The 12280-nt window shown below is 38.9% G+C and overlaps 1 protein-coding gene across 1 annotated transcript in view; it reads right to left on the bottom strand.

Moving 5' to 3' along the window:
- dhh (desert hedgehog signaling molecule) overlaps positions 1 to 11600 on the bottom strand; it is a 116354-nt gene extending 104754 nt beyond the window's left edge. The window contains exon 1 of the mRNA XM_073070973.1: positions 11222 to 11600. Within this exon, the coding sequence (XP_072927074.1) occupies positions 11222 to 11527 (306 nt within the window). The 5' untranslated portion in view covers positions 11528 to 11600. The remainder of the gene's footprint in view (positions 1 to 11221) is intronic.
- Between the last annotated feature and the right edge of the window lie 680 nt (positions 11601 to 12280).

Raw genomic sequence — 12280 nt, forward strand, 5'->3', positions numbered from 1 at the left:
TTGTGAAAAGGTATAAGATTACATTAAGACTTTAAAATTTTGTTTCCCTTCTTTAGATGCTTTGTATTTCTGTTCTATTTTGTGCCATTCACTTGCAACCGAAATAAGATGGAGAATTCACTGCATTATGGAATAGTTCGAGTCCATGGCCAACTCATCCCTTTTAAATATAGTACATCAATCCATCAACTTTCAACATCATTGCAATCTAAAACCTTCCAACAAGTGCCACATTGGATTACTGTGTTGTATGGTGGTGTATGGCTGCAATGACGGCACCAAGTATTTGCATTGCTTTTAAAGGCTGGTTTTCTTTAAATTTAACTCCTTGTTAAATACAAGATTCCTTAAACTGTTAACTGCATGAATATCCTTTTTTATCCCTACAAATGCATAGAATTGTATCCCAAAGCACCCTGATGTTCATCGGGGTCAGTGATCAAGCCAATGCCAAATGAAAATGAATGTTAGGAGGGTTATGCTGCAACTTGTCAGATTTCAGGGAGGATCTTAAAGGAGTTGAGTGAGTGGAAAACATCTAATGGGATATTTTACAGAAGGACACTATTACAAATAGCAAAGGGAGAAGAGCAACACACACAAAATGCTGGAGGAGCTCAGCAGTTCGGGCAGTAACTATGGAAATAAATAAACAGTCCTTCCAGGTGAGGCAATACTTCACCTGCAAATCTCTTGGGGTCTTGTATTGTGCCTGGTGATCCTGATGTGGCCTCCTCTACAAAGGTGAGACCTGGCGTAAATTGTAGGGGTTGTAAATTGTGGGCCACCCTTAGGGTGGAGGAGCAACATCTTATATCATGCTGTAGGCATGAATATCAATTTCTCCTTCTGCTAAAAAAAAATTTCACCCCACCCTTCCTCTATTCCCCACTTCAACCTTTTACCACTTCGTACTCGCCTATCACCTCCCCCTGCTTATGAAAGGGAGAAGAGGATGCACAAGGGTTAGTGGTTGAGGAATAAAGAGTTGGCAGGCAGGGTGAGGGTGGTGGGATGGAGTTGTTGGGCAGGAATACATTTCAATGATAAGTTGTGGCAAGGCCATAATGGAACTTAAACAAGAGAATGAGAATTTTAAATGCATTGGCAGATGAGGAGCCACCAAGAATCTGATGCAAGTTGCTCTGGACATTATGCAGGTATCAAAGGCATGCACAATGGTTTCAGCATTAGACAGCTAAGGTAAAGATAGAAGCAAACGATATTAGGGATGGAAATATGCAGTCATGATAATACAGAGAACATGTTGTCAAAGTCTCAGTTAAGAATAATTTAAGTCAAGGTCAAATTTAGTCTGAATCTGCCTGTGACCATAGCCAAGTATGGATATGGAATCAATAGCAAAGGTACAGAATTTGTGGCAGAGGCTAAAGCTTTGGTGTTGCCAATGTTTAAGTGGAGGAAATTGGGATTCATCTACAGCAGAATGTTAGCCAAACAATTTGACATTAAATTTACAATATAAGGGGCAGTAGAAATGAGATTGGGACCAAAGGATATGGATTTTATAAGCGAGGGGAAAATATACTGTGAACATGTGTTGTTGTAAAGAGTCCTTGAAGGTGAGTCTGTAGGTTGTAGAATCAGTTCTGAGTTGTGATGAGTGAAGAAGCCTGATGGTTGAAGAGTGATAACTCTTCCTGAACCTGGCGGTGCGGGACCTAAGGCTTCTGTTCCTCCTGTCCGAAGGAAGCATGGCCTGGATGGTGGGGGTCTTTGATGATGAATGCTGAGTTCTTATGGCTGTGCTCCATGTAAATGTGCTCAATGAAACAGAGGTAGTTCATCTGACAAGAATTTAAGGGAGAAGTGTGATGAGCAAGATGAGAAGGTGAGAGCAAAATTAACCATAAATGTGCTTATTAGATGGCAGCTTGTCAAGGGAGAGAGTTGAGCCAACTGGAGATACTGTGTGGAAAAAGGATGGCAGAAAGCAAATATAACATAAGTTTTGCCTTACCTGGCAGACAGCTATCAGTTGTGTCTTCCTCAAACCTTCTACTTTTTCTTGTGTAACTGTGGAAACTAAGTTATGGCTGAAGCCAAGGTAACTGGCACATTTTCGATAGTTGTAATCAGCCGATATTATTCAAAGAATGCCCACTCAAGGCAAGTGAACAAATCAGTAAATAATTACAGTCAATTCCAGCTGAAACATTCAATATTGGAGAGATTGCTTCAATTGCATCTTATTTGGGGCTGAAGGATGTTTCATCAGAGAATGGTGAGGAGAGGAATAGGGGTAGAAGAGTGGAGAAGGATTCTCCATCAACAGTGCAATTGCAGCTTTTGGAATAAGTAAAGGCATTACTTTTGTATTGAGATACCAAGAAGTATGCCAAGCTCCATAATGCAAAAACACCACATAAAGTTGGAAAAGATATTAGACGATAAATCAGAATGCAAAGGTTTAGGGAATCACCAGCTTATGGTTTTAAAAGCTTGCAAACTATAGATGGGAAAAGGTGCCACATGTCAATTCAATCTTTCAGTTCGCAGACTCTGCCAAGACATTGTAGAGTTGCATTTGGTCAGGCATGGGGGAGCTAGGTGAGTTGTAATCAGGGAAACAGCCAGATTTGCCATGGCTGATCACTCTCAACCGACCCCATTTGGGAAGAGTCCATTTGTTGATGTTGAGTGAAAGCAAGATTGGATTTGCTTGTGGTGTCCCTCAGTAATAAAAAAGTCAATCAATACTCTATCTTGAATGAAACCATTTGAGAGTGGTAACAGTGGATAAATGGCATCCCTGGAAATGTATCTTACTGCGGACCAAGGTCTTCAAGAAAAGTAGCCTTTGGAGTTGAGTGAATTGCATCTTTGAGTTGAAGATTCTACTTAATAGAGTCAGCACAATACACAGTTCTGCAATTGTCATCTAGAGCATTTAAAGTATTTTTTTAAAGTAATAATGTAAAATGTATGACAAGAGACTGAAATAGAATTAACCCACCATTTCAACCAGCAATTTTATTTTGTCTTTAGTGAACCTGCTACTAGACATTTTGCTACCTTTGAAAATAAATAATTCATAATATAATGCCCCTATGCAGAGAAAATAGCTTAGATGTAGATGATAAATTTGCCTCATCTTTGAAATAGTGATGCCTCAGGAGATGCATCAGAATTAGAATTGGCTTAACAATCGCTGCTTAAGGAATCCCAAAAGAATCCACTGTGTAATAAATACCCTACGTGGAACTGGATCATACAAACTGGCAAAGTTGTAGGATGACTACCCAATGTGGGCTAAGACAAGCTGGAGTGGCAAGTGGTACTTCTGGACTAGGATCAAGGAATTCTTAAAAAAATTAGTATTCTTCTTCTGTAAACTGTGCACTACCTAGGACTGGAAAATGCATGTTTACAGCCATTGAGAAAAAACAAAAGTGAACTTGGCTATAATATCATCCACAGTTCAAGTAAGTAGTAATACTCACTGTTTCAGCACAGTAGCCATGTGATAAAGGTACAGTCAACCACCCAACATAAATTCAGCACAAAGAGAGAAATGAATCATCATTTTATGCTCCTTCTGAACTGAAAAATTGTGAAGGCCGTGTTATGAGTTGGTTTATCCTCACAAACACTTTTTTTGGAGGCTTTATGATCAATCCATACCATTGTTTCAATGCATTGCGATAAATGCCTCCAATAGTTAGTTTTAGTTTGGCAATCTAGTTTAAAAGAATATATACTACAAATTGGAGTTTTCACTTTGAACACTGTACTCTTGGCATCAACATAATCTTTTCTGCTAAAGTACTCAAATATTGTGATGCACAACCAACTGCAAATGTGTGTTTCACAATAAGTAATGAAGAAAAATACTAGAGCAACATAGCCCTGTGGTAGCACTCTGATCTGTCCCATGCGTGAAGTTGAATTGCTGATGCTGTGAGTGGTTTCCTGCCATAATGCCAAAGCTTAGCTCTCTACCTCCTGTTTCAGCAAAATTACACACATTGCCCAGGGTATTATAAACGATTTGCTAGCAACTGCAGTGTAGCAAACTTTTCGTTTTTGCTCTGCCTGCGTTATTTGTGTGTGTAACACTAAACCTTTATAGTTTAAGCAAATCCTGTTTGCTATTTTTGCATTAAATTCAGATCTCCTAATCCAAAGTGAAGTCATTCCCACCAGCACAAGACTATTTCTGTTTCAAAACTTAAATTACATTGTAATACTTTCCTTAACTCCTGACAATGCTGTTCAAGTGATTAAAAGAATGTAGAAGTAATTATTACACTGCAGCATTTGGCAGCATATAGCATAATACACCACACAACAATTGAATATTGTATGATCCATGCATGGAAGTGAAGGTAGGGAGGGGTGATAATAGGGATTGTTTTACAGAGCCTGGATGGCAAGTAAACTGAGAATCTGGGTATGAAGGGACAAGTGTCAGTAGTTTAGCATTCCCAGCAGAAAAAGACACATCCCCAGTTCTCAATACACATTCCTGCTCTGCAAAACTCAGCATCAGAGGTACTGGATAACAGCATTTATTTATGAGTTTAATCCATTCAAAACTTAGAAGAGGTGCATTTCCTCTGTCTGACTTTAAGGACCTAAAGTTAAATGGATTTAGGCAACCTCAGTTCTTAAAGTTTATGCAACAATGCAAAAATATTACTAAGTTGGAAATCTGATTCTGAAAAGCAATATTAGTAAGGGAAATGTTATAATGGTGTTTTAGGCATCACCTTGGTTTTTGGATATTCTTTTTCCCAATGATACTTTTGCTGTTTGCCTCTGCCCACTCCTAAAAAGGGAGTTGTTATTTTTCCCCCACAGAGATTTATCAATCATATAAATTTGTTCATGACTCTTATAGAAGATATGACTTTTCATCTTTTCTACATTTTTAACACAATGGAAATAGCAATAGCATAGGAACAATTTGTTCAGATCTATAAAAGTATGTTGCACTATCTGATACAGATATAGCATTGTCATTTGATTGTTTGTGTCTGACTCAAGATAGCATTTTGGCTGGTATCATGTTTTTTGCCTTCACAGTTTCAGATTTTAAAACAAACCAAAACAAAAAAAAGTTATAAAAAAGAAAATGTTTTCTCTGTCACATCATAGTGCTAAATAGGATTATCCACAATTTAATTTTCCCTGCAATTAGCTTACTTATACCATACATTCAGATATGCTGATGAAGTAATTCTAGTTTGACTTGCAATTGAATAATTATACAAATTAAAACAGCAACATTTCTGTATTTAGGTACGCAGCACAATTTAAGTTAAGATTTATTTTAACTGGTTATGAACAAAATGTTTCAATCCTGTAAAAAGGTTCTCAAATGCACCAAATCAAACCCAAAATCAATTGGAAGAAAAATGTGGTTTCAACAATAATAACATAATTTAAGCAATGAAAGAGACAAAGCATTTATCCTGGTATCCATACTCCACGAGTTTACTCCTATTGCATCCAGCTCATCTCAGCCTTTCAATCTGTCTTTCTATTCCCTCTCATTGCTCATCCGGTTTCTTCTGAAAGCCTCAATACCATTCATTCTGATCGTTACTTGTGGTTGCAACTTCCACATTCTAACCATGACAAACAATTTGAAAGCTTATGTATAGTTTGGGGCTTCTTAAAAATAGATCAGTGATCATTAGAACAACTTGCACTCATCTGGCACCTTTTATGTGGAAAAACACAGGAAGAATTAGCAAAAGAAATTGTACAAGTCAAGAAAGAGCTGTTTAAAAATGAGGCTAAAAGTCAAAGGGTTGGTCTGAAGGAGATGAGAGGTGAAGAGGCTCAGGTAGGTTGCATCAGGCCATAATGTCTTGGTAGAATAATGTCTTCTTTTAGGTATTATACTAGTTGGATATAATAGGAATGTATTGGCCCATCAACGGCTAGAACTACACCCTGCCTGATTTTCTGGACCATGGTGCTTTAACTGAATGGACTGTTGGGTGTCCCTCTTCAGAAGCTTATTGCTTTTTGGGATTTTGACAGCCTAATTTAAATGTGATTTCCCAATTTAACAGGTAAAATTTGTTTAATTATAGAGAGAATTAGGCTCTATATGTAGATGACATAATAGTTACAGGATATTGGGAAATTGCCCTTCAGTTTTCAGATTTCACATGTATCCTCTTATGAAAATTAAACTAATGAAAATTTCTGTCACATTTTTGTAGATCCAGCCAGGTACAAAACAAAAATCATAAAATATGTAATTAAATTTGCTATCAAAACATTAAGACACATTTGTAAGTGTTACGTTTGACTGCAGTACTTAATGGAGTGTGTATGAATATTGTCATAAAATGAACATAATGCACAGTATTAAAGCATATAAGTTTAAGACTTTGAGCTATCTTAAAAAAGTACTGTGGTATGCATCTCTCAATGCATCTTGAGTTGAGTTTATGAAGTCTTGATGCCGGTGATCTAGAGAAAGAGCAAGTGCCACACAAGATAAATTGGTGCTAGTGTTAAATCTATGGACCTTCTCATTTCTCTGTTTTATGATTTTCTTGACAACTTCCAGTTGCTACAGTAAAATATTTCAAAGCTTTAAAATGAATATGAAAGCTTCACACCATCCAGCTCCCCCAATTGCTTTCTTTGTTGTTCTCCTCACATATTTTTAAGTTGACAAATTATAACATCCCTAATTTACTGCCCAGTTTTGCTTCTCATAGTTAGAAAATGGAACAATAGCAATTGTATAAAATTGACATTTAAGCAATTCCACAATATTTAAATTTAAATAATTCTGACAAGTTGCACCCACTTAAAAAATTGGCACTACAAGGAAGCTTAAAATAGCAAAGGGTTAGGCTTCTACCAGTAAGTGAATAGTAAGGTTACATTGTATACTTTCTTGAAATCACATCTTGATTATTGAAGTCACATTGGGGTCGACAAAGGAATTCTCAGCCAGCATTAGCCCTTTAAAACAGTAAAGGTAAAATAATATCCTTCTGGGAAGACCACATCTTTTTCTGTTCATCTTTATACATTGAACAAAGCTTATTTATTATCTGGGTGAATTCTGCAGAGATTTCAGTTCCACCCATTCACAGTGTATGAATCACACCATCATGATTTTCTTGATATGAACAGATTGTTCAAATGCCACTTCCATTCTTTGGATCCTGTATATTACATGTTTTAGCAATCAACAGAAGTAGAGGATGAGTTTGCTGCCGTGTCTTCCATTCATAGAATTATATAGCACAGGGCCATTGGCCCATCATACTTATACCAGCCCTTTGAAGTATATTAGCTCCACTTCATTGCTGTTTCCCCATAGCCATCCAGATTCTTCCTATACTAAACTCCTTTTTTAAAGCTATTGTTGAATTAGCTTCCACCTCATTTTCAGCCACTGAATCTGGCTCACAACAGCTTCCCAGGTAAAAATAAAATCTCTAACTTTGGCTGTTTTTATTTTCCAATGACAGTACACCTGTGTTGTCCCATTATCAGCACTCATGAAAATGAACACAATCTATATTTACTCAGCAAAAAGTTATAATGTTGAAATCTTAAAACTGGTCATAATTTTAGCACAAAATATGTGAGGTGCTATTTGACTGAGTTTCAGATGTGCTAACAATGAAGGCACTGTGGTGAGACAATGAAGGTTCTGGATGTCTAAGGGTCCATGTGGACACTGGTTGAGCCTTGGATTGGTTCCACAATCACAAAGTGTCTGTCAATGTATATCTGACATAACCTAATAGTCACCCAGGTGAAGGACAGGAGAACCTATAGAATTATGTCCTATACTTTGGAATAGGCATTAGACAACAAGGAAGACTAGGGGACATGGAGGAAAAAGTGATTGTTCATTCTAATACAAAATAGCTTGAACTTGCATTTTACCATTGAGTAGAGTAGAACTGTAATATTTAAAAGGCAATGATCATGTTATATTGATTCAGATAATTAACTGATCCAGGCAACACACACATTTAATTCATGGCTAGGAGGAAACTTTTGTAAAGGCAAAATTGGATTAAGATTTTACATTTGTGTAATGAATTGATTTGTAGCACTGGGCTGTCAGAGCAGCAATTATCCTAAAACTAGATCATTTGATTTCACTGTTTTATTGCCAGTTTAATTAGAAACATTGTTATTTTTTGTTATGCTACTAAGAAAATTACTATCCTATCCATTATTATGGTGTCAAGTTTTGTGTTACAAATTCTGATCTATTGCAGAGTTGGAACAATCAATTTTGCGATTGGTGTGGAGAGGATCATTCCACAGTTCACAAGTTAAACACCCACCACCTAGCCTTATTTAGAGATAGATGGCAAGAAAAGATTGCAGCAGGCTGCTGAAATAGCAAATGTGATTGTCACATTGAAATCAGCTAGATGTCAAGTATCAGTCCTTCATAGATGTTCAACTTAATTTTCCAAGTGCAGGCTTGACTGAGGAAAGGGGAACCATTGCCATAGAGAGAAGTCATGTCAACTTGAGTCTGAATTGAATTTGAATTGAATGTGTATTCTGTCGATCTAGTATTATAAATGTCCTAGAATACCATAAAAATAAGGAACATTTATTCACATTGCCTCTTATTTGATTAATTTACCCATAATGAAGTTAACAAATATATGGGGATACAATCCCAAATGTTTTTGATGGTCCCCCAAGTAGCTATACTTTGTATAAGAGGTTAAGTGATGGAATTGCTGCTATGTGATCAGCACAGCTTCCTCTGTTAAAATCCCATGATCCCATAATAAGAGGCTCTGGTTGTTGAAAAGAATCAAAAACACTACCTGTTATCTCCCCACTCCAACTATTACTTTTCTTCTTCCAAAGATGCTGAGGCTAATTTGCATCCCAAGTCAGATTAACTAATTCAGTATGATGAAAGAATGAACCTGATGCTCCACTGATACAAATGAGTGCGGGGGAAAGAACAACAAAAATTGACATTGTTCAAAGTAAGAATATTAAGAAAACAAATGTGTACGTTTGTTGTTTTTTAAAAATTCAGTTCAGTTTTAAAGCGTCACAAATTAAATATCCATAATTTTCTGTTCAGTCTACAACTGGTTCCCGACCAACCTTTTTAATTTGGTTTTCAGCATTTCGGGACGTGTTCTATTCGCGATGGAATACGTCACCCCCAAAGGTCTCTGATGCAAATAATCTATTAACTCGAACTAAACAGTCAATGAAACCTTTTTTAATCTCTATCTTTAATCAGATCATGCTTCAGAACAACAATGGTGACCCTGTTTAAAATCCCTTTGACAATTACACGGGAAAACCATTCTGCGTCTGTGTGGGTGGGCACAGAATATTCTCCAGCCAGGCTTTGCAAAATACTTTATATTTACCACTTCTGTAAAATAGAAAACACTGGAAACAGCATGGACTTGATATGTAGAGACCTAGGTATTTCAAAAACAGAGCACGAGTGACGAAATTCAAAATAAGTTACTTAAAAATTGTTTCATGTTAGATAACTTAAAACTCGATGCCCATTATAGGTATCAGCCGTGGTTAGAGGCTGGTGTCACCTCTATTATGGTGTTATCCAGGCACTTTTCGCCCAGCCTCTGGGGGTTGCTTTGTGACCCCACCCCGACCGCTCTGGCCATCTTCTTATCACTACCGAAGCTCGAGAATGGAATCGCTAAAGGTTATCAGAAAACAAGCAAGCTGTTAAAACTCCTGCCCACCACCGCCCCCACCCACAACACAGAATGCGTGAATCCGAGACATTTGGAAATATTCATCCAGTGCGAGAGACTTAGGGTGAGATCGATGGTCATGGAGACAGAAAGCGGGGGCGGGGGAAGGGTGAAGGTGGAAGAGGGGGGGATACAGCAGCGAGCACGACGGTGATACAAGGCAGAGATGGAGAGGACGTGATGATCACTCCTCACTCCAGGGGGCCTGAGGCGGCCCTCATCTCGGCCCCCATCGCCATAGCAACGGGATGCAGGACTGTCTGATCCCGACAGTCTTCATAACATCGGGATGCAGACTCTAGTCACCATGGTATCGAGTCCTGAACATCTTCCAACCAGCCAGTCCTGGCTGGCTAGAGGTCACCCCAGTAATTGCTCAAGGGTGAGAGAGAGAGAGAGAGAGAGAGAGAGAGAGAGAGAGAGAGAGAGAGAGAGAGAGAGAGAGAGAGAGAGAGAGAGAGAGAGAGAGAGAGAGAGAGAGAGAGAGAGAGGGAGAGGGAGAGGGAGAGGGAGAGGGAGAGGGAGAGGGAGAGGGAGAGGGAGAGAGAGAGAGAGAGAGAGAGAGAGAGAGAGAGAGAGAGAGTCTGCAGTAGTGTGCAAGGAAAAGAGAGGCGGTAGCAAAGATCAGCAGCTTTCTTTCTCCCTTCAAACTCAGCATCGCAAATATTTCAGGGTGATTGTTTTGTCTAAAGCCACACTCCGGCTTGTTTCTTCACTGAAGCTACGCTTCATGGTCATTGTCTATATATAGAAGCCACCAGTTTAGGAAGAGATGAAGCCCGCTGCATCTCTCATTAAATAATACATTTTCAGTACTACCCTCTAGCTATAATCAAAACATACGTTGTTTGCAAATTATTCAAAAAATGGTCATGTGCAAAGTCCCCTTGAATGGCGCAGGGTCAGTGCTGATGGAATGCGAAGTGTTGCACCTTGCAGGGAAGGGGCTAGTGGAAATTCCTTGTCTTGCTTAAAATGCGGGGTTTCCAAATTACGGAATAATTCATACAATTAAGTGCCAAATGAAGGCTTCTAAATGGCCCGTGCTGAACAAATAAGAGCATTCTTTTAGAATCCAATCAGCCTTTCATAGAGCAACATTTTTAAGAGCAGAAATGAGAGACATCCCCGCCCCGTTCCATTTAAGAAAATAAATTATTTTAAAATTATGAGGGGTGTAAACAAATAAACAAACAAACAAACAAACATACGATGGTATCGTTCTAAATGGCGCTGGCTGAATAAAAAGATAAGGATGCGGCATCTGAACCCCATCTCAAGGTGCTCTCGATTTGCCTCCCATTTGATAATCTGCTTAATTATTTGTTGTGATTAAGGAATTTTATATGTATGTATGTGTGTGTATATATATTACACACATACATACACACACACACACATATACACATACAAGAACGAGGATTTATTAAACCCGATCTGTTTTGATTCTTAGTCGCTGGTCCCTGGTTGAATGGCAGAATTCACCTTACCTGTGTCATGAGACGGTCAGCCCCGGTGTCCTCTTCGTCTTTGAATATAATATCAGGGTTGTAGTTGGGAGTCAGCTCCTTGAATTTCTCGGAACTGCGGCTGATTTTGCCCTCGGATCTGCCGCTCGCCCCCAGGGTTTTCTCGGCAACATTGGGGATGAATTGTTTGTAGAGAAGAGGAGTGAGCTTTCTGGACGGTCTCCTCCTGCCGTAACCCCGGCCAGGTCCACAGCTCTGGACCGGGACAAGGAGACAGCAGCAGCAACAAAGTAGACCGAAGCGAGCTAATTCCAAGCCCGGCTGCATCTCCCCGCCGCTAGCCGGCTGCAGATCTGTTTGAAATCGGCTGTTCCCGGAGGACTAGCGCACACTGCCGGAGACAGACACTCTCTCCTCTCTGGTACAGCCATGGAACAAAAATAAAGCACGACGCGCCACCAAGAGAGGCAGTCCCTCATCCGGCGCGTTCCCGCCTGGTCACCTCCTTGTGCGAGACAGAAAGTGAAAAAAAATGTCATCCTTCTCAAACATCAGCTTTTCCCCTACAAACTCCTCACTGAACGACAAATTTTTTACTGCCCAAGGAGTGGCAATCAGAAATGACATTAATGATCTATCTCTCGAGTTATAGGTGAATGATAAACAAGTAATTGGTATTCATAAGTAAGTCCACAGTTAAACTAAAATAAAGCACATCGACACGTTAGAGTTGCTACTGATCAGGAATATATTCAAGCCATTGTTTTCTGTGAAAGTGTTTTGGGATAATACGCGATTTTGTCCCAACAAACAGTCCAACAGTATTTGTGAAGGATACAACTGACAAACTGTTTCCATTCATCTTTACAAATTGACAAAACCATCCGCATTATTATTGAAAGCATTTGTGTACCAAAACATTTGAAGGAGGACGAGGGCTTTTCGAAAGTATTCATCAAAACGCCATGATTTCTTAATTTTATTTCACTGAATCCCTTCTTTACTCTCTCTCCACAGCTTCACCTGGAACCGGCCATGTAAACACTAGGGGTAAGGTGGCCTTAGTCTAAATTGATGTTT

This window comes from Hemitrygon akajei, chromosome 18 (genome assembly GCF_048418815.1).
Source record: "Hemitrygon akajei chromosome 18, sHemAka1.3, whole genome shotgun sequence".
Taxonomy (NCBI): Eukaryota; Metazoa; Chordata; class Chondrichthyes; order Myliobatiformes; family Dasyatidae; genus Hemitrygon; species Hemitrygon akajei.